The following is a 27,994-nucleotide window of genomic DNA, read 5'->3' on the forward strand; positions in this document are numbered from 1 at the left end:
TTCTTAAGAGTTTTAAAATGATGTTCATCAAAAATATATCTCTATTTGCACGTAAACATCCCCGTGCCAGGCTCACGGTGTGTGCCAGCACACAGCACCCAGGGAGCAGAGCAGGGGGGCTCTGCCTCCCCCACTGCCCATCCTCACCCACCCGAGGGGCTCACGCAGCACAGGGGGTGTGGGGCAGCAGCTTCAGAGCCTCCCCCCACCAGCTGTCTCAGGAGAAAGGCTTTGAAGATGGTTTCTCACAGATGGGCTCCCTTGAAGTGCAGCGTCCTCGTCAGCCAGAACGGGCGAGTGGCTCGGCAGCTTTTTAAAGCATAAAATATTTAGAGTCAGCTCGGAGGAAATACTGACAAAGACAACCAAATACCAGGTTCCCACGAAAGCCTGACTCCTCCCCGCTGGGTAGAGCATCACCCCTTCCAATTCCAAGCATCCCAGCGGGCTGGGATACCCTCTGGATACAGCCTTTCCATAGGAATATCACAGCACCCAGTGAGCACAGCCACGAGCCACTGGGTCACAGCTGAGGTCCAGGAGCTGCTCATGCCAACTCCTCAACCACTCTCCAGTCTTCCCACATCCCTGCTCTCCCAGGATTCCTGCAGAGCTGCTGCAGGAGCAGCAAGACCAGGCTTCAGGATTTATGGCAGGGCTCCCCAGCCCCATGCATGGAAAGAGATCCCAGCTGCTGATCCGAGCTCTGGATCCCTCTCCCCAGGGCATGGGAGGACGCAGGTGGGGCTGTCTCAGCATTCACAGGAGCTCCTCAGCCGTGCCTGCACCAGCAGCCACTCCCCGTGCTCTCCTGCCATCCCTGCTGCCGCTGCCATCAGCGCATCTGTGACACGGGAGCAGAGCTCCAGCAGCTGCTCTGCTGCACAGCTCTGGCCAGCCTGGCGTGAGAGGAGCAGGGAGAGCTCATCCAGATCTACCACTCTTGGCTCAGTTCCCATTGCTTCCACCCCAAACAAGCAGAACATTCCCGAAGAGCCAGAACGTGTCATTCCCTGATTTTATCCCCAGACTCCGCAGCCATTCTGCTGCTCCCACATGCCAGAGGCCACCTGACATGGCCCACCTGCCACTGAGCATTTGCTGGGCATCAGGGCAGGCTCATTTCCTGACACATTTCCTCCAGCAGAGCCTCAGCTGGATTCACATCCTCCCCCTTGACCAGTTACTCAAAGTCCTCTGTGATTCACAGCTCTGCCTCGCCATCGCTGGAATACTAATGAGGGAAATGTTGATTTATTGAAGCCCTGATATGTCACCGCTGGATTAAACAGTCTATAAAGTATATTTGGACACATTACAGGATTAGAAGAACCCGCCTGGGAAGTTCTCTTCCTCCTTCCTCCACTCCCTTGCAAGAACACTCAGTTTCAAGGACATGGCACACAGACACAGTGGAGGTGCCTGGGTGGGCATCACCAAAGCCCAGCCCATCATGGGGAGACTGCAGAGGTCCCCCCACCATCCCTGCAGAGAAAAATCCCACCTTTCAGTAGTGGTACACCTTGATCTCTCTGTTTTCATCCAGTCCCAGCTGGAGGAGGCTGGGGCTGCTGCCTGGGCACTTCTGCGACTGCAGGGAAAGAGGTCTGGCAGCTGGGTGAAGGAAAAGCCTGGCTTACAGCAGGAATGAGCACAGACAGGACAGGTACAAGGTACTGAGCCAGTCCTGTGCACACAGGCTGTATTTAGCCTGCTGCATCCCAGTCAAATGGAATTAGAGGGGGATTAGGGAATTCAGAGGCACACCATGCTCAGGACAGCACGGAGGCCCCAGGGATTGGCTGCTAATATCAGTGTACACTGAGGAGACACCAACAGCCCCAGCACAAGGCTGGTACCACACAGCCTGGGAGCACCCCTGCTCACAGCACAGAGGTCTTGCTCTCTGGATCCGGCCTCATGCCACAAAATTCTTCAAAACAGAGCTGGAGAGAGCTTGGGGGGGAGCCCAGCCCTCCCTGCCCCACAATGTGTCCATTCCACACATCTCCAGGTGCCCTCACCTCCTCAGCAGGGTCTGCCTGTGGCCAAGGGCTCCATCCATGGCCTGCAAAACCAGACTCCCTTCTTCCCCACCCCATCCTCCATTTCTGCACTATTTGGTCCACATTTTTAAATCCTCACATTCCCAGCTCAAACTGCTGCTTTACAGCAGAGCAGCATCACTAAAGAGCACCACAGAGCAACCAGGGAAAGGAAGGGAAACTTCCTCAGTCCAGTACAGCTCAGAGAGCAGCACACTCATGCTCCAGCTGCTGAACACCACACTCTGCAGAACCAGGCACCAAAACGGAGGCCAAGGCCTTGGAATCACTGTTCAATACTTGGTTGTACACCCCTCCTCTGCCACCTCCTCCTACCTACTGCAGGAATTAAAAACCAGACCCAGGTAAAAGATACACTTTGGAATCCTTCTTGAAGCCTTCCAGCCATTTCTTGTTGCTCTCAATCATCCCCTCAATACTCCTCTTCTCTGGCTCACGGAACTTGGAATGCTGGAAGAGCCGGACTTGTTCACTGTGGCAGTGAGAGAGAGAGAGAGAGAGGATAAGTGGGGAAAAAAAAAGAGGTCTGGGCAGAAATGATCCCAGAGATGAGAAAGTGAAGGGCTGCTGGAAAAAAAAAAAAAAACACCTCCTCTAATATATATACTGATAGTATGACTTTTCTCCTAAATAAGTAATTCATGTTTTTATCAAATTGTTATCTACTTGTTATGTGATAAGTGACCTAACAATCACTGCAGAGAAACAACAGCAGCACAATGAAACATCTCAAGGAAGACTCTTACTCTGCAGAGACATATCCCAGCTTGCTGTCCAGGGACACAGGACTCCCACTGAGTGACGAGAATCCACCTGGAAAACAGACATTAAATATAAACCCCACAAAACCCACGTAGCTGGGTGCATTTGCTTTCCTGCACCACGGACATGCTGTCCCTACAAGGACACCAAGGGAACAGAGGGAGATCCCTACGTGCCACTGGGAGGAGGCTCCCGGTGGAGAGGGCTGGCTCCTCTCTTGCTGCTTTCTTGGGTGAGTATTAAAAAGCAGGATGACAGGATCAGCCACATGCTGCACTTCTGGAATGAGCTTCTCATCCCTCATCCCATCAGCACCCTTCCTACCAGCAGCACCCGTGCACCCACCCCCTTCCCAGCACTGGAAGCTGGGACAGAACTCGCAGGGCTGCAAAATCAGAGGTGGTAGGCAGCAAGCAGGTGGGTTACGGCCAGGAGACTCGCCTGGGAAATACTTGTGCCACTTCTCTGTCAGCATGTTATCCACTGACTGCCCTGAGATGGAATAACTGGAGCTGAGCCTGCTTCTGCTCCAGGCCCACTGGTCCAGGGGAGACACCCTGGGGGGGTTCCCCAGGGAGGTGCCCCCACACAGGCCTCCGCTGGAGCAGTACGTGGGAAGAGCGATGCCCTCGCGGGCTGTGGAGGTGAACAGAGGAGTCTGGTGATGGCTCAGGGAGTCCAGCACGCCCAGGACCCCGTTCAGCTCACTGGTGATACTCTGCACGGAGTCTCTCAGGTGCTGGATCTTGTCCTTCTGGAGGACGGGCCAGAAATCCGTTCCCAAGTCAGCTGAAGGAAGAAAGGGGAAAAAAGGGGTCATGGACAAGCCCTAACAAGAGCAGCCTTTGTGCAAGCAACTTGACCCTCCTGCCTTCCTGCCCTTCTTCCCCCAGCACAACTCCAGCTACAGGCAACCAAAGCCCAAGAAAAAGCACAAGCAGCAGAGAGGGAATTGGAATTGCAGCAGCTTCTCCTGCCATGGATGTGAGGGAAGGGGAAGCTCAGACTCCTGCAGAAGAGCAATACAGCTCTGCAGAATCAGAGGGAAATCAGAGAGATTTTATAATCCATGGAGATTTAAAAGGCAGGTTTGCTCACAGATCCCATCCCTCTTATCTGCCACGACAGGCAGGAAACAAGGTTTTGCAATCACGTGTGGTACACGGAGCAGTCCCAGCCACAGAGACCACACCTGCCTTGGACACAACTGAGCAAAATGAGAACAGGGACATCAGAGAGGTGAGAGGGAAAGGCAGAATAGGCCTAGAGCCTCACAAGTTGGACACTTACATTTAGACTGGCCCAGATTCCCACTGGACGTGCTGTTTGTATCCTCAGAGGTGCTCAGATCAAAAGTCACCACCTTCTTACATGCAGAACTCTTCAGCGTGTCTTCATCTGAGAGCTGGTCAGGAGGAGGAAAACAATGCAAATAAAACCTGCTGTATCATCCCTGGAACATAAAAGCTACTGGAAATCTGCCTACAGCTTGTCTACAAAGCTGGACTGCAGTCAGGCACAGGTCAAGTGAAGGCAAACTTGTCTTCAGGCCCTGACAGCAAAATCTGAATGTCCAGAGACTGCTTTGGCTCTGAAAGTGCAAGAGGCCAAACCGAGCAGCCACGTGAATCAGCCCTTCCAGCAGGAATCAACGTGGTTTGTGCTTTAAATAACCTCACAACTCCTGCAGGGCTGGGTTCTCTGCATCGAGGGCAAGAGTTTGACCACCAAAGGTCTCATTCTCTTGCATCTGCTGCTGCCCTGCCTAAGGCCAAGCGGTCCCAGGCAGAGCCAAGGATTCCAAGGTTTGCCTTGGTCAGAGCCGGCCCCAGCCCAGCTCACATGAGGTCACCTGCCCTTGTTTCCTCCAGGCTCAAACCATGCAGCTTTTCCAAGCTGCCTTCTGCAGCCACACACTCAGCAGTCTCTGGTGCTCTCACAGAAAGTGTTTCCAAAATCCAGCTCTGCTGGCAAACACCAGTCTTTGGCCACCAGCTGAACAGCCCTGACAGGGACCAGGAGCCCCCCACAGCCCCCAGCCTGGGGGAGGAGCTCTGGACAGGGGAAATGCAGCTGGGCAGGGATGCTGGAGTTTACCTCCTCCAGCAGTGAGGACTCCAGCTGGCTGAGCTTCTCCTCCTTCTTCTTCAGCAGCACCTGTCCTTTCTGCATGGCCGACTTCATCCTGTCCAACTGCTTTGCCTCCTGCACAGACCAACAGCCAAGCCGAGGAGAGAAATTAAACAGGAATGACAGGAAATCATCTACGTTAGCAGCTGGGGTGACTTTCATCACCTCATTCTGCTCAGCACAGGAAGTGCTGCTGCTGCAGTGAAATCACTCCCAAGCCCTCGAGAGCGTGGGAAGGGCGTGTACAGTGAGCAGAGCACGCGGCTCAGAGCAGGTTCAGCCCAAGGAAAAGGAGGTTTCACTTCCAAACCCACATCCAAGAGGGTCCCCAAGCCCACACCAACAGGACCACGGCAGCTGCAGAGCCAGGAGTTGATCCCAGGGCTGGGGAAGGTCTGTGACACCCAACACCCGAGCGCGGGCAGCGCCCAGGGCTCACCTCCTCCAGGTTGCGGCGCATTCCCTCCAGGAGCTGGGAGCTGTCGGGGTCCTGCAGGGCCTCCTGCGCCCTGCACAGGTCCTGGCGCCACTGCAGGCTCGCAGCCCTCAGCGCCGAGCGCCGCTTCCGCAGGGAGCGTGTCTGGCGCAGCAGGAATTCCTTGGCGTTCCTCAGGGCCGTCCCTTCCGCGGAGACGTAGCTCCGGACACTGCGGGGAAGAGGCCCGAGTGTCCTGGCTCCCTGTGCTGCTGCACACCTCACACAGCACCCCCAAAAACTGGTGGTCAGTGCCTGCTGTACAAACCCAAGCTAAAACCTTGGCTTGGAAAAGCAGAGCACAAAGTTTCCCCCGCACACGGATACTCACCGTTCAAAGTGGAAGTCGCTTTCCTCGGGGCTCTGAGAGGCTGGGGAAGGCTCTCTGGACGAGTGCTGAGAGGGTGACACATTGCAAAAACTGAGAAACATGTACGGGGGAAACAGAACCCCAGGGCCCCCTAAGAATCCAGTTAGGGGCAAAAGCTTGGAATGATGTCACCATGGCACTGCCCAGATCCAAACACAGCACCAGGGATGCTCTTGGTGTGACTTTTGAAGGTAATAAAGATGTTTCTATCCCGACACAAGCCCTGCTTTTGATTTGAGTATCCCACACTCCTCTCCACCCACTAATAATAGACACACATCTGCAAATACCGAACACATCGGCAAAGAGAAACCCCTCTCTGCATGGCAAATGATTTCACACACAAGGAACAAATGCTGGGATTTTCAAGGGAGTTTCAGCCTCAGATCTCACAAGGCAAACACCTTCACAGGCTGCTTTACTCACAGCTTGAGGAGTTTCTCTCAGGTCTTCAACACGGAGCTCAGCTTTCTTTCTTGGAGATTCCACACTTTCTTCTGCCTCCAGTTCTTTCAGAGCCTCCTGCTTGCTCCTGATTGCTTCCTCCAGCTCACTGCCACAGGAAAAAGCAACAGCAGAGGCACTTTGATTAGCCTGCAGTGGTGTCCAGAGTGACCTCCAGATTCCAGGAGGGAAAGGGCCACAGTGCTGGGTCTGTGGTGTTATGCCAAGTGTAAGTCCTGGCTGGGCAGGGAAACTGCTTCCCACCTTTCCCCAGCAGCTCAGCCACCTCAGGAAAACCCCTCTGCATTTCAGTGTCCCTCTCACAGCACCTCATTAACCTCCCAAGGCAGAAGAGGAGAGACAAATGGAACTGACACACAGAGGTGAAGGAACAAATTCAAATTCACACCCACAGTTAGTACAAAACCTGGAACCAGCCCCCAGCAACTCTGTGCCCTCAATGGGCACCTCAGGATTCTGAAGGAACACAGCCCAACACAGAGCTCAGAGGTCAGGGAGAGGCCCAGGTTAGGTTGGAGAGGTTTGTCAGGGCCACAAGGCAGATTTTTTGGTGTTAGAGTAAATTTCTCACACACACCCAATGCGTTTCTGCAGCCTCTGGCTCCGGCTCTGCAGCAAGTCCACCTGGGCCTCCAGCTCAGCCTTCTGGTCCTGCAGCTCCTCCAGGGTCTTCCGCAGCTGCCGGATGGACTCCAGGAGGCTGGAATGCTCCTTCCTGCTCTCCTCCATGCGCAGCTGAGAGGCCAGAGCAGCCTCCTAGAGGAAAACCAGAAAATCCCTCTCAGTCTTTCCCCAAGAGTGAAATAAGGGGCACACAGCTCACAGGGTCCCAGAGCTACACAGCCACACACCAATCCTGGGAGAACAGGCCTGGCTCTTCTCTTTGGGGAGCTCAGAACTAATCCACCTCCCCAGCACTTTGTTTTCCTAAAGCCCCAGTTCTAAGGTGCTGCCCTCAGCCCCAGAGCAGCACAGCCCCTCTCCAGAGCCCCGGTGTTCATACATCTCTTTCGAGCTGCATCCGTCCGTCCTCATCCAGCAGCTGCTGCCTTCTCCTCCGCAGGGACTCCTCCTGTGCACAGGGGAGAAGGCAGGGCAGTGTCAGAGCCAGGACACTGCTGATGCTGAGCAGCACCTCAGCTACAGAGCTCAGGCCTGAGACTCAAGACCATTCCAAAATACACAAGGAGTGCTGTCAGATTTGCTTTATGACCCCTCTCACAGCCACTCGCTGCCCCCCAAAGCACTGAGCAAACCCAGAGCTCACACTTTCACAGCAAACACCAGCAGCAGGAATGCTTAGCCCTGCTCCGACTTGTGATGAAGAAAACTTCAGGTAAAAACCTGTAAGTGGGATGGCAGCAGAAGCCCTGGCTGAGCTTTTCTGAACAGCTCCCCATGAGGAAGCAGCCAAAGGACTGGCACAGATTAGGGAAGCTCTGAGAGCCCAACAGCCCAACTCACCTGGCTGACGAGCTGCTGTGATCTGGCTTGGATGTTTTTCACGCGGATTTCAAGCTCATTCTCTGAATCCTGGAGCTTTCTTTCCTGCACAGAGACGCTGAGTTGAAGAGAATAGCACAAGCTCCTCCCTCACCAGAAAAACACAAACTGGGAAGCGTGACCGGCCACTTGTGTGCGCCAGCCTGGGCTGCGCAGGGTGCCAGGGGGACAAGGTGTGGAGCATCCAGGCTGTCCCTCAGAATCCCCAAGGACCAGAGGCAGGGCCTGCTGCTCACCTTCTCCCTGTGCCTCTGCTGCAGGGCAGTCAGCCTTCCCTCCAGCTCTGCCTGCAGCGCCTTCAGCTCGGCGTCGTGGCGCTGCCGCAGCCGCGCGGCCTCGCTCCGCAGCCCCTCCAGCAGCTCCGACCTCTGCTTCCGCTCCTGCCCGGGCCGGGGAGACAGGGAAACACCTCTGTGAGGCACAGAGCTGTCCAGCAACGGAGCAGGACACACAGGACTCACTGCAAAAGCAGCCCATGGCACCGACTGCAGCCAGCTCCCCACCAGCAGTACCTCCTCCTCAAACTGCTCCTGGATCCGTGCCAGGGCCTCCCGGTGCTCCTCTCTCATCCTCTCCATTCTCCTCTCGTGCTCTTTCTCCACCTCCCGGCGTTTCTCACTCATGAGCTCGCTGAGCTGCAGGGGTGACAGGGAAAGAGGTTTCCCTGAATTGCAGCACTGCACCAGAGTGGCCTCCCAAAAATCAGCCTCCCACCTGAGCCCAAGTCCAGAGTGGGATCAGGGATTGTGTCCCAGGGAGCACAAAGCCTTCACCCCGGTGAGGTGAGATGCTGAGGGGTGTCTTTCCCCCTGAGGCACCACTGTCACCCCAGGCAGGGACATGGGCACTCAGAGCTCACCCCACACCAGAGGGGAGAGCGTGAAGAACCTTCAGCATCAAACCAACACTCACCTCACGCTCGTATTCCTTCACTTGATGGGCTTTTTGCTGCACTTTCTGATCCGCTCTCTGCAGCTCCTCACGCAGCTGGGCCTCCTGGCTGCTCTGTGCCTCTGCCAGCTGGGCTTGCAGGCTGGAAATGACCTGCCAGGAAAGCCACCCACAGAGACTCGTCAGCCTTTTCCACAGGATCTATTCTGTGCCCTCGAGCGTGGCACAGCCTCACCACCCCCTGCCTGGAGCACGGCCAAACACTAAGCCACACCAGAACCACGGCTAGGGAGTGAAGGAAAAAATTAATGCCACCCTCCCTGGCCACTTTTGGTGACAGTGTGAGGAAAGAAAAAACCCAACCATTTACATTCTAAGGACACCATCCTGACCTCATGGTGCTTCTCTTCTGCTGCAGACCTCAGCTGCTGGAGATCACTGGCAAACTGCTCTTCCAGCTCCTCTGCTGCCTAGGGAAACACGAGCAAAACAGTCTGCGTGTGGGGACAAGGTGCATTTGTGATTAAATTCTATCCAAAGCATCAAAAAGCACAGTGGTGATTCCAAATGGGATCGCTACAAGGTGCCTTTACTCTCCCTGTGCTTTCCCTCCCAGGGGATCTTGATGGATCCCTGTCATGCTGTGCTGGAGGGACTGGAAACTGCCCTGCTCAGGGGCTCCCCAGGTCCCTGCAGGACTAAAGCAGCAGCCAAGGAAGTGTTTGGAGCTGATAAAGTGTCTCCGTTTAGTTCTGATCTGATAACAGGGCTGGTTCAGCTCTGTGAGACACACAGGGATCCTTATCTTGTCCTCAGATGCAGAGCGGCCACTGAAATAACTGTTAGTGAATCACCATTGTAATAACAGCTGGGGGAGTTCTCCTCCCCAGCTCCACGTGCCTCCAACAGCCCAGATGGCATCTCCCCTTTGTGCTTTAAGTGTCACCAAAGCCCTGCAGGTGTGATTTAATCCCCACACTTCAGCACTGCCATGCCAGCCAGGTGAGCAGGAGCGGCTGGAGGCCAGCCCTGCCTGGCAATACAGATCTCACCTTCTTCTTCTCCCTGTCCAACCTCTCCCTGAGCTCACTCAGGAACTGCTCCTTCTGCTGTTCCAACTCGTTCATCTCCTTCTGCCGCGCTTCCTCCATTGCCAGCTTCATTTCCTCCAAGGCAAGCTGCTGCCTCCTCTCCAGGCTCTCCTTCTCCACCAGCTGCTGGGATTCCCACTCTTCCCTCAGCTTCTGCAGCGTGGCCTCCTGCTCTGCCCTGGTAGGTTTGGAACAAGAGCACAGAAATCGGGATCCAGCACTGGACAATCAGGGCTTGGACCTGCTGCCATGGCAGGGAAGCAGCCACGAGAGGCTCAGGACCTGCCCCTGAGCAGCTGCTGGGGATGTGCACAAGCCTCCCATCCCATCCCAAACCAGCAGTTCATGTCCCCAGGGACAGCAGCAGAACTTCTCACCTCATCCTCTCCTGCTCTGCCTCGATCTCTGAGGCGATTTGGGCTCGCAGCTTTTCGAGTCTCTCGGTTTTTCCCTCTCTGACAAGCAACTCTCTCTCTTCCTCCTCAGATTTTGCCAAATCTTCTTCTGGAGTGCTGAGACAGAAAATAAAAAGGAAGAAAATAGGCTCAGGAGGCTTCAATATCTCCCAGTCACCTCTCCAAGGGGAGGTGATCCCCTTGGGGGATCTCACTGGCTGTGGTGAGACATTCATTTCCCCTCCACACCTGCAGGACCTGCTGCTGGCACGGGAGATGCAGCCCCAGCACCAAACCTGAGCAGTGTGGGTTTAAAACTTGCTCTATCATCCTAGTTTACACCTTTTTTGGGTTTTTTTTTAAAGCTCATTAAATGGCTGCAGGCTCCCAGGCAAGGTACCTGGATGCATTAGCACATCTGGAAGCTCCATATTCCTGTATTACACCTTTTGCTACACATTTCTTTTCCCTTCAGGTGCCATTTCTGCATCTTCCTTCACACCCAGACTGCATCCCCACAATGTTTCATGTCAAGATGCTGTTTCTGGCTGCTCAGAACATAAGCATCATATCCAGCAAGATAATACAGAAGCCTCAAGAGAAAAATTCCCCCAGGGAAAGGACACAGCTCCCAGTGCTGTTCCACCCCCTGCACTGCTACCAGATCCTAGTTTCCATCCCTGTCCTGTTCCTGGAAGCCTTGTTTGGAAGTCCCTCTGTAAAAGATGCAGTATCAGAGCTCCAGATCGTTCCTCTGGGGTAACCTCATCTCCTCTAATGCTCCCATTTCCAGTCCTGTTGCTGCCATTTAGCCCAGGATTTGAACATCTGCCAGGTGGGAGAGCTCCAAGCACTGAGCTGGAAACTTCTCCCAGGTTAACCATAACTGACAGGTTCAGAGCTCCAAAAGCTCTGTGTGTGTGTGTGTGTGTGTGTGTGTAATCATGGCTCAGCCTGCAGGATGCTCTCCTGCCGCTCCTGTCAGGGTGGGAGAGTCCTTTCCTGAGCCTGTCCATCCCAGGGTTTGCAGATCCTCACACACAGGACTGCCTGTGCCAGGCAAAGACTGTCCTTCCTCTTCCTCCCTGAGAGCCCTGATCCTGCTCCTTGCTCCCAGCTCTGAAAGCAGCACCACTTCCCAGGTGGTGGCTACAACAGCACAAGTTTGTGGCCAGCAGCAATGAAATCCCACCTTGGAAAGGCTTGGAGGAGACAGAGTAAAAAAGGAAAGTACCTGAGGGGCTTTTCTTTTTGCTGAAGAAGCTTTTCAGCTTCTTCCTCCTCCTCCTCCTTCTGCCTCATCTCCCCCTGGAATTGCTGAATTTTCTCCTCCTTTGCTTGAAATAAATGTATTTCCTCTTGCTCCAGCTCTGTCTCCATCTCCTTGACTATTTCCTCCAGGGATTCATCATTAGGCTGCTTCAAGGACTGCTCAATTTCCTTCTCAGGTTGCCTACCAAAGAGAAAAAGCTCCTTTGGCAAAAGGGTGACAGAAAACAGAGCAACACAAAAGGAACAGGAACATCCTCCAAAGAGCATCAACTCCAAACCAAAAATCTCAGAGCCACCTACTCCAGAATCTTCACTGCTGACCTCAGGTGGACCCTGAGGATCACTGGTGGATCCTCTCGCTGACTCCCAGAGAATCTCCAACTGATAAATTAAACCCAGCCCCAGCTGCACTCCAGGCCTAAATAATTCAGATTTTGGGCCACCAGAGCTCGCCTTGTGAGTTCAATAAAATCTCACTTCATGAAAAACCCTGGCCAGGCTGCCAGGCACAAGAGCAGATGCCATCAGTATCTACTCCCAGCCCAGAGATTGGTGCTTCTCATGGACCAGGTATTTTTCTGCAATTGCAACCTAAAGTGTGCTGGGAATTTGCCAGCTCCAGGCAACAGAAAGCCCTCAGCACTCCAAAATTTCAAACCCAATCTGGTTCTAATTAAGTTTTTTTTTCAGACAGACAGCAGCAAAATTATAAGGTCTGAAAGAAGCTGAAGGGGAAGGAGGGGAAAATTGAGATTAGTCTAGGAAGAAAGATTTTTGTTCTTTGCTAGCGAAGGCTGGAGCAGGAAGGTCTCTCCATGCTGTGAGACTGGCAGTGCAAGGCAGAGGGACTTCTGCCAGGAATCAGGGAAATAACAGCCCCAGTAATTCAGCCTCGAGTCAGAAGAGAAAAGGTCATTCCTGCAGCCATTAGCAAAAAGAGCAAGCCAGAGGAAAGTAGTGGGGTTCTGGAACAATCCCCCTTCGCTGGTGCCCCCCCAGAACACCCCCTGCAGCAGGTGTCCTTTATCGGGCTGCGCTGCAGAGCAATTCAGCCACTTCCACCTGGTTATCACATTCTTCCTTTTGCCCCAGTTTTCGCATAGAAGGAGATCCAGCCAGCACACACACGTTCACACAGCACCACAGTTCCTAACAGAACAGAGATTCCTTCCCCAGCACCTCGTCCCCAGAGACACGCTGCCTAATTTTTCCAGCTGCATCTGCTGATGTGTCATTTGACACGGAATGCAAAGTCAGCACACTCACATCCACTGAGATCCTCTGTCTCAGGGAGCTGCAGGTAGGAATCCACAACTGCCACCCATGGAGCAGCACAGAACAGCACCTTGGGCAGGAGCTGAGCCCTGACCTCTTTATTTCAATGCCACCAACGTGCCCAGTAGCTGTAAAATGGGGTGAATTGGTGGGTTTTTGCCCTTCCCCCCCCAGCTCAGCATCACTCAGCAAGTTCTGCGTGGAAGTGTTTCTCGGGGAGGGTGAACACTCGCAGCCTCAGCACGGGGAAGGCTTTCCCAAAGACAAACAAGCGGCTCTCCCTCATCCCACCGAGTCCTGAGCCACAGACCCCGAGGGCTGAGCTGCTGCTCCCGCCCTCCCCAGCACAGGCTGTTCACTTGGCACTCTGGCAGGGGAACAGCTGCCGGGAGCTGCACACGGAGCTGCCGGAGCGCCGCTGTGCCCACAAACCGCAGCTCCCGCTTCACATGCGAGCTCCAGCCACCCTGAAGGGGGACAAACAGACTGAAGCTGTCACAGTCACACCACCAGGGACTGACACGAAGCCCTTACGTGTTCTGCGGGGCAGGAAGCTCCTCGGGATCCACCAGGCTATCCAGGGCTCCCTCCTCCGGCTCTGCAGCCTCCGCCCCATCGGGATTTTCTAACCCGAAATGCTCCACTGGTGTCTCACAAGCACAGAGATCCCTCTCACTTGGCAGCACAAAAGAGGGGACAGAAGATCAGATTAGTTCAGGTCAGAGTCAAGTGGCTGCTGCAGGTGGACAAGGATGTGCAGGTGACACAGGTGGGCACCAAGCCATGCCTGCCAACAGGACCTGCCTGGCCAACACGGGGCTGCCAAAGCCACAGGGAAGCTCCACACAATTCCCACCATCTCGTGTCAGACTAACAGGCAGCTGAGGATATTATGGATATCAGTCTCAATGTGCTGGATCCCTTCCCTGGGTTATCCCACTCTTTCCAGGTCCTTGGAGAATGTCCCCAAGGTGCATCAGCCCTATCAGCCATACTCACACTGCTGTCCAAATTACAGCTGGAAGTGTTGGCAGGCATGTTTGTATTTACAGTCCTACTTCATCTCAGAAGCACAGAGAGGAGAGACAGGGCAAGCACGAGCAGCTTCACAGGCAGAGAGAAAGAGAGGATGCTCAGCTGGGAAGCAGGAACCAAGTGATAAGGAGACAATTCCTGCGGGCAGAACACGTTTTTGGAGACCCTCACACGAACAACTCCTCCAAGAACAAGGCTGCAAATCCCACACAGCCAGTCATTAAGACGGACTGCAGCTTCTGCTCACGAATTTTCCTGGCACAGGCAGCAGCTCCTTGGTTCCCAGTGCCCTGGAGAACGTGTAACTGTGTGGAGGCCAAGAGCTTTGACACAACTCATCTGTAAATGCCAGGCTGGGGCCGTCCAAGGAGGAGGAGCTCGAGGGAGCACAGAGCTCACTGCTCAGAACAGAACTCCAACTGTTCCAAACAAATCCCCATAAACAGGCTGGAAACAGCTCCCCTAGACAGCCCAGTCCTTGTGGTAACTGGGGGTCTGGAAGCCAGCATTCCTCTTGGGATAACAGCTGGTCAGCTGTCCACATGCCAGGATATAAAACAGCTTCATGCTCACACCTGGTCAAGGCCACCTCTGTGGAAGGAAGAGAACTGTTCCCATCACAGCTGGACTCTCCTGGCACCAGGAACAGACACCCTGAGAGCCTTTAGCTACAGGCTCAGCCCAGCAGGGCCAGTAAGGCTGCCATCAGGCAATGGCCAGTGGCCACATCTTCCCTGTTTAACACCCCAGGGCCCAGCACACGGCATTACCAGGCTCAGACCATCCTGGCAAGAGCAGGACTTTCACAGCCTCCGAGAGCAGTGGGAGCTGTGAGGGAGGCAGAGGCCAGAGCCACAGCTGGGGCAGCCCCAGGGAAATGATGGGCAGGCACCGTCACTGCCCACCCAGGCAGAAGCTGAAACCTGCTGAGGCAGGGCTAAGGAGGCGGCAGGAGAAGCGAGAGCTTTAGTGGGAAAGACCCTGTGAGAGGCTGCAGCATCTGGGGGTGCTGTACAGGGCACACCTGGACAGGCTGCAGCGAACAGAGCAGGGAGGACAAGGCAGGAGAGGCAGCAGCAGCTGGAGCTGCCCACGCCTCCCTTGTGGCTCTGTTTGTACCATACCTCTCAGCAGCTTCTGCTCTTCTGTTTTGCTCTTCCTCTGCACTGGCTTTGCTTTGGTCTTTCTCCTCTTCTCCCAGCTCCTGGGCCTGCAGGTAAAAGCAAACAGGGTGGAGTTTGTGGCTCCATTGCCATCAAAGATCTCGCAGGAGTTCTGCTGAAGGTCCACAGAATGAGCTGGACCATATGGCACCTGCAGGCTGTTCCAGAACGCTGGATGTGCCAGGCTCCTCCCCTGAGGGTATCCAAGTGTCTCCAACCACCCCAGGAATCCTTCCAGAAGCACAAGGGCAGGCCTGGGAGCTCAGCTTTCTCAGGAAAGAGATGAACTCCCTGCCAGCACTAAGAACTTGGGACACAGGTTTGGCTTTTCTCTCCTGAAGGTCATTTTACAATCCCAAGTCACACTAAACTCCCTGGAAAGCCCAGGAGAGAAATCTCCTAAAAGAGCAATGTCACACACACACACAAAGTGCTGTGGCAATGAAACAAAGGATGTATTGTCTGGGACCAAAAATCACATCAGGACTCAGCCCTGCCTCCCATCCTGGTTCCAGGGCAGGGTGTGATGGGCTGCACATAGAGTCACCAGTCCAGGGATTTCTGACTCTGGGATACATCCGGGTGGGTGCTGCCAGGGAATCCAGCCCCCTTGGCAGCACACCGAGCATTCAGTTGGCTTATTTATGGCACAGTACTTGAAATATGAATAGAAAATACTCGAATGTGAAATAATCAGCTGCTCCTTTCCCCCCCTGCCAGCTCCCAGATCCTTCTGTCCCTCCAGCAGGGACACCTGAGGAGGGGAAGGATTTCCCTCCTCACCTGCCAGCCCCACAGGAAGCAGGGAGGGCCCATTCATAAATTTTTGGGAACCCCAGCAGGTGAGCTCAGCCCCTGCCTTGCAGGGCTGTGCGTGGAGCAGGGCCAAAACAACACGGAATTAAAGCTGCAGTAATTTATGCAAATGTTCAGTGGAGCAAACAGCAGAAGGATTCCCTGCAAGTGCTGTCACCTCCCATCACATCAGCCTGGGCACAGCCCCCCACCCCGGCCCCCTCCTGCCCCTGTAACTAATGGCTCCAATTCCCCAGAACCGAGGAGCTCAGCAAATGTTTCCTCGCTCCAAATGGGCTCTGTCACCGCTGCCTGGGAACGGGAAGGAGCCAGACAAATGGGGAAGGAGATCGTCTTGGAAAGAGGGTACCTGCTCACAGGATAACTCCTCTGAGCTCGTGCACAGGGCTGCTACTGCCCCTCTGCCCAACAGGGCAGCCCCTCCCCAGGAATCCTGGGCTGCAGGAACCTCTGGACACGTTGGGAAGGGGAGGACAGCACCCATCTGCAGGGCAGATTTTAAGCCTTGTCTGTGAAATTATCAGATCCTTGCCCCTCCTGTTGCCCCAGGATCCCCAGCAGCCCCAGAACCCCAAGCAGCTCAGTTTTCCACCCAACTGCATCCCCGGAGGACACTTCACATGCTCAAGACACAAAACCAGCTGTGAGAACACAGGGATGACAGATAATGGGCCATCCCCTCCCTCTGCACAGCCCAGATCCCAAGGGACATCTCACATCAGCTCAGATCAGGCTGCAAGGTGCCAGCACTGAGCACTTGGGACAGGTTTGCTTTTTTCCCCGAGGGTCGGGCACTGCCCAGGCTGCCCAGGGAATGGGCACAGCCCCGAGGCTGCCAGAGCTCCAGGAGCACTTGGACAGTGCTCTCAGGCACAGGTGGGACTTTGGGGGGGTCTGTGCCAGGCCAGGAGCTGGACTTTGATGATATCTGTGGGTTCCTGCCAACTCAGGATATTCTATGATCCCACAGCTCTGCATCTTGCACTTTCAGTCCCTGGTAAGGGAAGGGGGGGAAGGAGCAGCCTCCCCTCTCCCAGGTCCAGCAGGACACATCCCACAGAGCGTCTGCAGCCACCACAGCTCCTGCCAAAACACACCAACAAAACCCCTCCAATGCTGTGCCCACCGAGCTGCCAGAGGTGTCTTTTACTTTTCCTTTTTTTTTTTTTTAACAACAGAATATTTTGCCAACGTCTCCAAAACAAGGCGAGCTCCTCACATGGAAGCAGGCACATTCCTACAACCCCGAGCCGTTCCAGCCGAGCCTCCGTGCACAGACACAAAAGAGCAGCTGCAGTTCTGCAGGGAGCACCATTTCACACCCACCTCTCCCCAAACACGGCTGTAATAAACCCAAACGTGGCTGCTCCGAGCAGCATTTGCATGCACAGTGCCTGCGCTGCGGGGAGGGAGAGGGCCAGCACAGCAGGCATATGTTTTGTTTTCCCTTCACATCTGATTATGCTCATTATTAGGCACAAGAGGACAGGTGTATTCTCCAGACACAACCTTGCAAACAGGATTGCTCCTCTCTGCTGGACAGGTGGGGAGTTTGCCACTCAGGGTCTCTCCTCCAGAGCAGCTGATCCGATCACAATCAGGGCAAGGCTGAGTAACCCCAGCTGGATCCTGGATCCTGCCTCCAATCAACACAGAGACTGAGCAGGAGGGCTCCAGAGGAACGTGGGGCTGAGCAAGCCAACTCAGAGCCACGCTGAGAAGACAAGGATAAACCAGAGATACACAGCAATCCTCAGGCAGGGCTCCCTGACCAGAGCTGCATCCCAGGCTGACACAGACATGTGCACACATGTACACTCCATGTGCCACAGACTCACTGAAAGGAGCCCCTTTCCCCCCTGCATTAAAGCAGGCAAGACAACCAAATGCTTAAAAATAAGCTTCCCTCTACCAAAATCTGTCAGAGGGAGTTAACCTCCTTTTCTTCCCATTGATTCCATCGTGCTCTGCCACACAAATCCTTCCCATCTGCTTAAGAGAAAGAAAAGGACAAATAGACACACAAAAGAAGAAAGGAAAATAGACTCTACTTCCTCCATTCCCCAGGAAAGCCATTTACTGGCTGTCATACTGGGGCAGGGAAAGCACACAGGGGAGCCTGCCTGTGTACACCCCGCCAGCCACCTCAGGGTTTATGTTCTTTGTGTAGCCACCTGCACCTCATCTCTACAGAAAAAACAGTGCACTGGTGGTGCTGCTGTGACCTCTGACACTTCACACATCACTGCTGTTCACCTCTGCAAGCCTTTACTGACAGCACCACACCGCAGGATTCCACCTGCCTGCTCACAGACCCCCCCAACCACTCACACGGCGCTGACCTCGCACTCGGGGCTGTCCAAATCAGGAGTCCCCACACGCAGAACCTCCTTAGAAAGCTGGCTCTTGAAGTCCAAGCCCTAAAAAAGAAAGCAGAAAGGATCAGTCCCTGATGAGAAACCAGAGATCACAAGACCAAGATCCCAACACAGCTCGGAATACCCCTGCTCACCACCCCACTGACAGCAGGGCAGCAGCATTTCCCTTCACTGGGTCCCTCCCTGTGGGATCAAGGGACATCAGTGCCACACGAGAGGGCACTGGCACAGCCCCAGAGCATCCCTCCATGCCACTGGCTTCAGCAGGCAAGGGTGGCACAAGGAACCTCCAAAGGGGCACATCTTCCCCAGGCTCTACTGCTCCCCTTTGTGGTCCTGCTGCACATTTCCTGGGGTTTCTTTCCTCACCCTTCGAGACAATCCCTGCTCCTGGCAGCCTCGGGGGCCCTGCACACACATGCCCACACAAAGCCGAGCCACTTGCCAGCACAGGCTCGTACCAGCGCAGTAAATAATGACATTCTCAGCCATTTGCTGGCCACGCTGCCTCTGCTCCCACTGGCAGATGGCAATGGCAGCTTCCTGTGGAGATGAAGAGATGCTGATGGGCATCTCCCCCATGCCAGGGCCACCCTCCCCCCTGCTCTGCCACGGGGACCCTCCGGAGCGGGGTCTCCCAGCCACACACACCCCCCTCAGCAAAAGCTGCTGAGCCCCTCAAAGCACAATTTTTACATTGCTTATTATTTTCCTTTTTGCAATTATCCAAGTACAGCCTCAGCTCTCTGTGACCTACTTTTCCAGGGATATTACCTCACCCACAGACCCAGTCTGCAAGGTGCAGGGTGACACTGCTGGCCTGTGCCATGCACAGCTGGGAGGGCACTGCACGAGGTGGGCACTGCACCATCCCAGAGGAACCTGAAGCCCACAGCCAAGGAAAAAGGAGCTTGTGGTGACTCACCATAGGCTGAACCACCTCATGGTCGGAGCACTTGGAGATGGGCAAGTCCTGCTCACAGCCACTGACCCCGGATGCCTTTGAAAGCTGAGAGGAAATACACGTTACAGCCTGCACATGTCCTAGCCCTGCAGCTCCACCTGGGCATTCCCAACACGGCAGCTGCTACTGGGAACACAAATCTGGCCTCTCTCAGGGAAGAAAAGGTGACTGAACATCATGGGGAAGACACCGGGGATGTGTGACCCACAAGACAAGCACAAGACACCGCTTCACAGGAGGGCAGGAGAAGGGGCTGGGGAGGGCAAAAAAGTGCTCTTCAAATACCCCTGATAAAAGGCACTTGCTTCCTCGCCATGTGCAAGGATCTCTGCAGCTCGCAGAGCTCCCAGCCCACCACACAGAACAGCGCTGGAGCCATAAAAGCACTTTAAAAATTCCATTTTGCTGTGCCTGAGTGCAGCGAGGGCTCCTGCCTTCCCAGCCATCAGCAGCTGCAGGGAACTGCTCGATGGGAACACCCTGTGGCCCTGCTGACTTCAGCAGAACAGCTCAGGTGCACAAAGCACACAGATGAGTTTGGGAAAGCAACGCTCTCAGCTCTTCAGGACAGAGCGCGTTTCCCAGGCTCGCTTTTGCAGTTTATCATTTCTTACAGACATCACGCATCAGTGAACTTGAGAAATCACCAAAATCAGCAGGAAGGCAGCCAGACTGGAGAGAGATCGTTCATCAGATCCCATCTTCTGGCTCGGATTCCACTCTGGAACGTGAACGAACACGAGCGGACAGCGCGTGTCTGGCAGCCCAGCTGCGGGGCCAGGCCACGGGCAGCGTGTGACGCTCAGCCCAAGGCCCTGCTTCTGCAGCGTGGCCAGTTCTCCCCACAGAGTGGGAGGACTGGAACGTTCTGTGCTCCCAGCTCCAGAACCAGCCCCGAGGCTCCGTCCTTCCCCACCCCAACCTCGCACCTCTCGCGGAGCTGCGAGCGCGGCGCCTGGCAGCTCCTTACGCGCCTGCCCCAGCTCGGAGCAAGCTGAGAGAAACAACAGAAGGAGAGAAACAAAGCAGCACAGACAGCTGGGCTCGGCGTGAGCTTCATTATCAGCCCTGCTCGCCCAGGACAGACGGCAGCACTGGAAGCTGAGACTGCTCCTCCTCCCAGACTCAAAACACGCGGCGCAATCGAGGGTTTTGCCCGCTGGTGGCTTTGGGCAGCACTTGGTGTGTGCAGGAGAGAAGAATTGCCCAGCTCAGTCCTGAAGATGCCAATCTGGGAATTCAGAGCACTCGTGCCCCCCCCCAGGAATGACCCTGCTGACCAGGAAAGCACTTGGGACTGGCTTCACAGAAAACCAGAGAGTGCTCCAAGAGCTTTCCTGAGTCAAGGCCTGACGAGACGACGGGAACAGCCAACACCAAACCCACACAGGCACATCGCTTACTTTGCCATCATCCAGCCTGTTCTCTGATTTGGAATCAGCTGCTTCTTCCCTCTCTTCATCCAGTACCTTTTGTCCACAGGACACGGTGTCAGCAGTGGCAGCCAGGCTCACCAGCTGATCTGCCTCAGCCCCTTCCGCAGCCAGAGAGGCGGCTCCGGGCTGCCCAGGAGAGCCGGGCACGTCCGTCCCGGCTGCGCTTCCTTCACCCTCAGACTGAGGCAACTCCTCAGCTGCAGAGGCATCTCCTTCCACCTCAGCGTCTTCCTTGTCCACTACTTCATCCCCAGCAAGTTCCTCCTCCTTGTTCTGGGCAGACAAGCTGCTGTCAGCATCTCCGGGGAGGATCTGAACTGAAGACGGAGGGCACGCAGCACCAGAATCCAAGGAAGACTCTGGCACTTCTTCAGGATGTCTTGATTTTAAAGACTCCTTCTAGGCAGCAAGTCAAACACAATTAGAGACCCAACATTCTCTCTTGGGGGCAGAATGCAGGAGTCAGGAACAGCGCAGGCTCTCCTACAGCAAGCAGCAAAATCACAAAGCTTTGGGTGACTTCAAGACCTGTTTGACTTCTTTTCACACAGTCCCGTTCCGAGGCAAGGGACTCCATTGACACAATCATGTCTTGGGCTCTGACTTTTTTTTGATCTGTTGCCTTTTTATTCACAGGATCTCAGTGGATAAGAGTGGCTGTGCAAGGCCACCAGCCCCTGGGAGCACCCGCCGTGCCCCACAGCAGGCCCATTTATGCTTCCACACTGGATCTGTTCAGTGAGAGATGGAAATTTGTAAGAGACTGTGACAGGACATTTCACTTCTGCCTGACATTTTAAGCAGAGGAGAGCAGGCAGGATCACCATCCCACCTTCCAGTGGGACAGATTGGAGACTGGAGGGTGGGCACTGATTGAAAGCACCACTCGGAGCTCAGAACGAGCCCGTGACTAACACAGGAGGCTGAGAGATGGGGGAAAAAAACAACCCCGAGTTAAAGCTTAGTCACCCAAAGGTTCAACTGCCTCTCCCAGCAGCGGGGATGCCACAACACTGCCCATGGAGAGGGGAATAGCCAGGAGAAGGCTCCCTCATCAGCATGCAAACAGACCTGCTCGCACGTCCCACTTCCTCGCTGTTTTATTAATGCCGCGGTGTCTTGTCAAACATTCCCTGCATCCTGTGCACGGCGTGTTCCGTACACTGAGAGCATATTTTAGCGGTGTATTTTTATCAGAGTGCCTCTGGAACGCTGTCAGCTCCCAGCCTGGAGATGGAACGCTCCGGGAGCGCGTTCCAGAGTGTGGCATTGGTCTGCCAGACCTCCCTGGGGACGAGCGAGCATCCAGCAGGATGGAGGGGACAGAGAAACCCCCGGGCACTTCCCAAAAATCCTGCAGCTCTGGGCCTCACCTGCAATTCCCTGGGACTGACAGCTCCCAGCCCCTGTCCAGCAGAGGTTCCCACAGTCACCAACCAGCCACACGAGGCTCCTTGGGGACACCGAGACCCAGAGAAAGGTGGGCAAGGGGAACTTCTTTAGTCACCCTTGTGCTTCCCCTTTTATGGGGAATTATGCTCCTTTTGGACAACTTGCTGCAGAGTTCTCCTGAGGTCATCCCCCCAGGAGACCTGGCAGCATCCAGGATATCCCAAATGAGGCCAAGCAGGATTCCGATGCTTGAACACAGGATCACACACACCAAAATATATCAATACACCAGCAATGGTGTGCACACAAAAGGACTTCTCTCCAGGCAAGTTCACTTCAGCTACTAAAATATCCCAGAATAATCTCTTTGGCTGGCAGAATCCTATTTCAATGGCAATTATGGGCAAACCTTTTGTTAGCAGCACACCTTGATGATCACAAATGCAACTCTGCAGAAGAGGGAACTGTGCCAGTCAGACACAGGTGGAGGAGGAGGAGGAGGGAGGTTTTTCCTCCTGTAACAACAGACTGTGGATTTTCTATGGATTTCAGAGCTGGACAAGTCACCTGGGTTATAACTGGCTTTGGGTGATCTTTTCCCAACCTTTTACCTGCACTGAGTGGCACGAACAGATGGGAAATTCCTGCCTATCCAATCATTACTTCCAGTGATCAGCATGAAACTTTAACCAACAACAGAAACAAGCCAAGCAGCCACAGACACACACCACAACACCAGAAGCTGCCTACTGCATGCAAAGCCTGGCTGGCACCGTGCAAGCAGGGCGGGGATGCCAGGGAGCCACTGTCACCTCTCCCAGGCTGGCACCTTCCTCCTCAGGGCTCCCATGGGGCTGGGGAGCAGCTTCAGCAGCATCAGCAGCACCAGCTGATGGGCTGCCACGGTCCTCCTGCTCCTCCTTGTTGTTCTCCTAGTGGGGGGGGACACAGCCACTTGCAGAATTCCCCACAGCACCTTCCCAAGCTGGAATACTCGCCCTGCCTGTGACGGGTCACCACCCACCACACGCACCCCTAGAGCGGAAAGCTCTCCAGCTGAACAGCTTTCCTGGGAATTCGGGAGCTCACGGGCCCAGATTCCCAAACATCAAGCTGTTGGAGGCTTCAGTGCTGCTTTTCCTGCTGGCCAGCTCCACAAACTCGCTGTTCTCCCAGACTCTTCCCAGCTCCGGATTCCCTGCGAGCCGTGTCTGAGGCTGCCTCCACTCCACTCAACAGCCTGTCCCAGCAAGTCACTAAAACCTCCTGTTTCCTTTGAATACAGGCATTCAGCCCTGACCAGGGGCTACATGAAGCCAGTTTTTTTCATTATTTCACCTATTACTGCTTAGATTTTCCCCTGGGGTCTTGCCACACAAACCCTTCCCTCCTGTTTTGCAAGGAAGCTGGAGAAAGCTCGGGAGCAGGCTGAGACCCGCTCCTAGGAACGCTTTTCTACTGCCATCTCATGGAGCTACAAAAGAATTCTATTTTCCAGTCGGGGCACTGCTATCTTACCAGGACTAGGCTATCACCCATCTGGGTTAACAGCCGGGCTGTTGGGTAGCAATTGCCATTCCATAATAGATTCCCGAAGCCCCATCCCCGCGGCACTGAAATGCCAAGACAGCTCTTTGTTCCTGCACACATTAACATTTCAGTGAGGAACTGGGCCCCCACAGGCTGCTTGTTGTCTGGAGATGAGAGAGTCAGGGCTCTCTTTGTCACATCCACTTTAGCATAAGCCTTTGCAGATCCTGCCCAGCACCGTGAATAGGTTCTCCAGCAAAGTACTTTACAGCTTAATTTTCGTGTGCTGTGAAAAGGATAAGAGAAATACTCTAAAACACTTTAAAAGAAATTAATTTGCCTTTCAGATACTGGAACAGGATTTTCAAAGCGGTGAGAAAGGATTAATGTCAGCACAAACAGTCGGGCCAAATCACCGGAGCTGCTTACAACGCACTTCCCATTGTGCCCTTGTCATCTTAAGCCTGATCCCAGCTGAGGAAGCACAGGGAAAGCACAGCGTCTGCACAAGGCCTTGGGTGCACCGAATGCTCCGTGCCTCGGCCACGGGATTTATCAGCAGGGCAAGAAGAAAGAAAAAGAGGTTTTGTGTTGCCACAGAAAAGCGGCCACGTGCAGCCCACGTGAAGAGTCCTGTGGAACTGAGTGAGGTGCAAGAGCATTCCCAGAGGACGTTCCCCTCTCCTCTCCCCAGTGCCAGCACTGCAGCTTCAGCTGACACGGAGCCTTCCCTCCATACCCCCTGACCACCACCATGCAGAGTGGAAGTGCCTCTTCCTCACTGAGCCTTCCTCCCACACCAAGTGCACTGGCACCTCTGACCCAAGACCCTTTTCCTGCTGTTCCCTGGAAAAGCAGATTTCCCCCTTGCCTGCTTCACCTACCTGGCTTTATTTTTTCTATTTGAGGATGAAACAAAGCTCCAGCCTCTGCAAAGATATCTCCCCAAGTCCCAGCTCCAAACCACAACAACTCAAGCACAAATTTCCCTTCAATGCCCACCCCACTGTCCCCTGTGGGCCACATCTGGCTTCTCACACCCCCAGCCCTGCTGCTGTGCCTTCCTCACCATCACTCTCCTCCAGGTTGCTCCTGCTCCTAAGCAGGAAACTCCTCCCTCTGGTCCCATTCCTGCACTCTCATCCCCTGGCAGTGCCACAGCTCTTCTCCTCCGCCCCAGGCAGCCTCTCCTGCCCATCCCATCGCCATGCTCTTACCTCAGAGTCAAAGCTGCCTCCCAGGGCTTCAACATCCAGGTACACGTTTTTTAACAGCCTTGACGTCCCACGGAAACTCTGAGGGATTAAAACAAAAACAAACAATGAAATGGCCAAAATTCTGACCTCTGCAATTCCACAGGAGGAACAGGAGGGGTTCCTCAGCAGTGAAATTAGGCAGCAGAGCCATGGCAATGCACCTACAGCCAATTCATCTTGGAATGACACCGTGGCAGCTGTTGATTTATAGGGATTACCATGTGAAAATAGGATTAGATGCTTTTTGGAGACCAAACAGCACAAAGAAAAGGCAGCACAAATGAAAGCCCAGGGGCAACTGGAGCAGCCATTACCAGGGGAGAATCAGGAGGCTTCAGCACTCTGGTTGCAGCAAGAGCCAGGGCACACAAATACCTCATTTTCACTTTCTTCCTCTTCGTTTCTCCATTTCTCTGGCACTGTTACATTCAAGGAACTTTTCTCTTCACAGACCAAGTCCAGCAGGTTGTCAGTGTCGCTGGTGAGCTTCGAGATCTCTGCAGGCTGTGAAGGCCAGAAGAAAGGGAAGTGAGAGGTCAGACAACAGGAAAGGGGAGCTAGGGACCCACTGAGATATGGGGCAGCTGCTGGATTCTGGGAGGGAGCTCAGTTCCCTACCACTTGTTTGTTCATTTGTGAAGGTGATTATTTCTGTGCTTTACACATATTTTGCTTTGCCTTCCTTTAAAGGATCAATCTCTTAACCACTTAACAAGTTTTACTGACCCCCAGGTCACTTTCTAGTAATAAATAAATAAAGCATTCAGCATGGTCGCAAACCTTACATTCATGAGAAAAACTGTTCTTTTAATTTTATCCTCAAATAGAAAAGTGAAGATAGTTTATTAAATTGTATTATCTGTATTGTTTATCATGTTTCATTTGGACACCAAATTCTACTAAAACTTAACAGACTTTTTTTCCTCTACAACAGTTATTAAAACAATTCTTTAAATCTGCTAAACACAGCAGAAGAAAGTTCACCACTAATTTAGCACTGAGCTCCCTAGAAAAAGAAATACAGCTTTTTAACATACAACAGTATTTCAAAACTGACAGAAGACCACAAATCCTGTCATTTAAACGTCCCCACACCTGTGACCCTTTGCAGTGTGCTTCCCTGGGCACATTCCCAGGGAAGAGGGAGCCTCACCAGAGCTCTTTCCTTGGGGATGAGGCTGGAGTCCACCACACGCCCCAGGTCCGGGTTCAGGGACCCACGAAGAGCGAAGGATGAAGACGGTGCGAGGCCACGGAGAGGAGAGAGGGTGCCCAGGGGAGGCTGGATGGGTGCCAGCTGGCAGCCTGGGGGCTGGAGAAGCACAGGGAGATCACTGGCAGGACAGCACAGGTGCACAGCTCACACTCCTGACCTTGGAGCGGGACAAGAGCTCCCCTGTGCAAACAGGGGCTGCCGCACTAACCCTGCTCAGAGACCCCACACCCAGCAGGCACCAGCGCACAGGGCAGGGAAGGAAACAGGGGTTGATTTACTCACACATTTTGCTTTCTAAATGCCCATCTGAATGAGTCCTGAATACTCCTCTCCCTCCCAGACACACCAAGAGCGTGTGCTCACTACAGAGTGTCTTACAGCCAGAATTAAGGGTGATTCTGTACTCAGTGCTCCCACCCCAGCCCATTCACTGCCCATCGCCTGGGGGTGGGTTCAGGATGCACTCTCTGTCCTTGAAACCACTTGCTCATCCTCTGCCCAGCCCTCCCCAGAAGCCCTGCAAGCAGAGCCTACTCACAGGGAGCTGCTTCAGGAAATGCTTCTCCTTCTTGTCCTTCTTCTTCTCTTTCTTCTCCTTCTTCTGCTTCTTCTCTTTCTTCTCCTTCTTTTCCTTCTTCAAGCTGCCCCGTGCCAGCAGCTTCTCCCGCTCCCGGATGACCAGCTGCCTGTAGTGCTCATCACAGGGATGCTCCCACATGGAGCAGCCATTTTCAAAGTTGAAGTAATAGAGTTCACCACCTCCAGTGATATCTCGGCTGCATGGCAAAAACAGCAGGAAAAGGTGAAAGAGCACGTTAAAAATACAGCTGCACAGGCCAGAACATGGCTGATGGTGTGGGCACCTGAAGCTCAGAGAAGAGTAGTGTGACATCTCCAAGAGGCCAAAAAGGTACCAGTGTAGGGAAGCAGCTCTGCCAGGATGCTCACATCCAGCTTCCCAAACAGTTTTTCCCCTTCTGCCACCCCAAAAAGCCCTGAGCTCCTGATACCCTGTCTAACCCTATTCTCTGCCCGTTGGAAGCCATTCCCTTTGTCCTGTCACTGGGAATCCCCCAGCACAGCCGCTGCCAGAGCTCTCACCAGGCCTTCCAATTCGGGGGCAGCGGGGTCATCAGGCACTCCCGGGCCAGCCACAGCAGCTCCGGCTCCGCGTCGGGGTCAATCCCGAGTATCGGCGCAAACTCCCGGATTTCTGGGGAAACAGAAGAGGGATCTGTGAAGTTGGTCTACACAACAGAGCCACCCCCCTCAGCTAAAGCTGTGGGCACACTGGGAGATCCTGAGCCCAAAACAAGACTGCCCAAAGCCACCGGCACAGTCCCGTGTGCCTGTAGAGCCCATCCTGCCAGGCTGGGGACACGGGGAGTGACACTGCCAGGAGACATTCAGCTCTGTCTCCTTTAGAATCCCATGTATTCCACCCTCTCCACCCACTTCAGAAACCAATTCCTGTTTTCTGAATGCACCTGGAAGTGACCTGCACACCTGAATCCCTTCTCCCAGCTCCTGGGAGGCTGAGCCACCCTCACCTTTCTCGTTAGGAACATAGGATTCACTGTAGTCTTCTTCCAGAATGAGCTGGTTCCCGATGCACATGGCTCCTGCCATGGATCCTACACCTGGCAGCAGGGAGGAATCAGCACAGAGTCACAACTGCCCTCAGAAAAGAAAATTCCTCGTTCCCAGCACATGGCAGAGCCCTTCCACTGCAGCACACACAGCAAAACTGACTCAAAGAGCTTCCACACACTTCTGAGGGCTGTGAAAACAAGGAGCAGAGCTGAAGTGGCACAAAGTTATAATCAGATCCCCCAGGCCTTCGAGTTTCTACAGAAAAGATGCTGCAGGCACTTTTTAACCAGGTAAAAAATAAGCTGGAACAAGAAAGGGAAGAAAGAGAAAGCAAGCAGCTTTCCCAAAGCACAGCTTTGAGAGAAATCCCAGGGCTGGATCAGCACTGGCCAGAGACAAAGCTGCCTCTCCTCACACCTTGACCTCCCCCACCTTCCCAGAGGGTACTTGAGAAACTGTAAAAGAATCCTAATTTAATATGTTCCACCTGTGGCCCATTGCGTCATGATTTAACTCACAG

At 54.1% G+C, this 27,994-nt stretch overlaps 1 protein-coding gene across 1 annotated transcript; it reads right to left on the minus strand.

Moving 5' to 3' along the window:
- CEP164 (centrosomal protein 164) lies at positions 1-27,572 on the minus strand. Its single transcript, XM_082296842.1, has 32 exons — positions 27,432-27,572; positions 26,983-27,094; positions 26,420-26,657; positions 25,819-25,977; positions 25,041-25,169; positions 24,627-24,704; positions 22,692-22,811; positions 20,455-20,886; positions 19,013-19,096; positions 18,052-18,129; positions 14,855-14,940; positions 13,230-13,370; positions 11,383-11,601; positions 10,131-10,265; positions 9,715-9,931; positions 9,055-9,132; positions 8,684-8,815; positions 8,284-8,406; positions 8,008-8,151; positions 7,733-7,816; positions 7,272-7,340; positions 6,846-7,024; positions 6,230-6,356; positions 5,765-5,829; positions 5,398-5,605; positions 4,926-5,033; positions 4,119-4,233; positions 3,270-3,617; positions 2,813-2,879; positions 2,422-2,538; positions 1,505-1,607; positions 1-309 (listed from the first exon to the last, which is right to left on the minus strand). Exons 1-31 carry the CDS (start codon positions 27,508-27,510, stop codon positions 1,508-1,510), a joined length of 4,371 nt encoding a protein of 1,456 aa, XP_082152968.1. The 5' UTR covers positions 27,511-27,572; the 3' UTR covers positions 1-309; positions 1,505-1,507.
- Between the last annotated feature and the right edge of the window lie 422 nt (positions 27,573-27,994).

Source organism: Coloeus monedula (genome assembly GCF_965178545.1).
Source record: "Coloeus monedula genome assembly, chromosome: 25".
Taxonomy (NCBI): domain Eukaryota; kingdom Metazoa; phylum Chordata; class Aves; order Passeriformes; family Corvidae; genus Coloeus; species Coloeus monedula.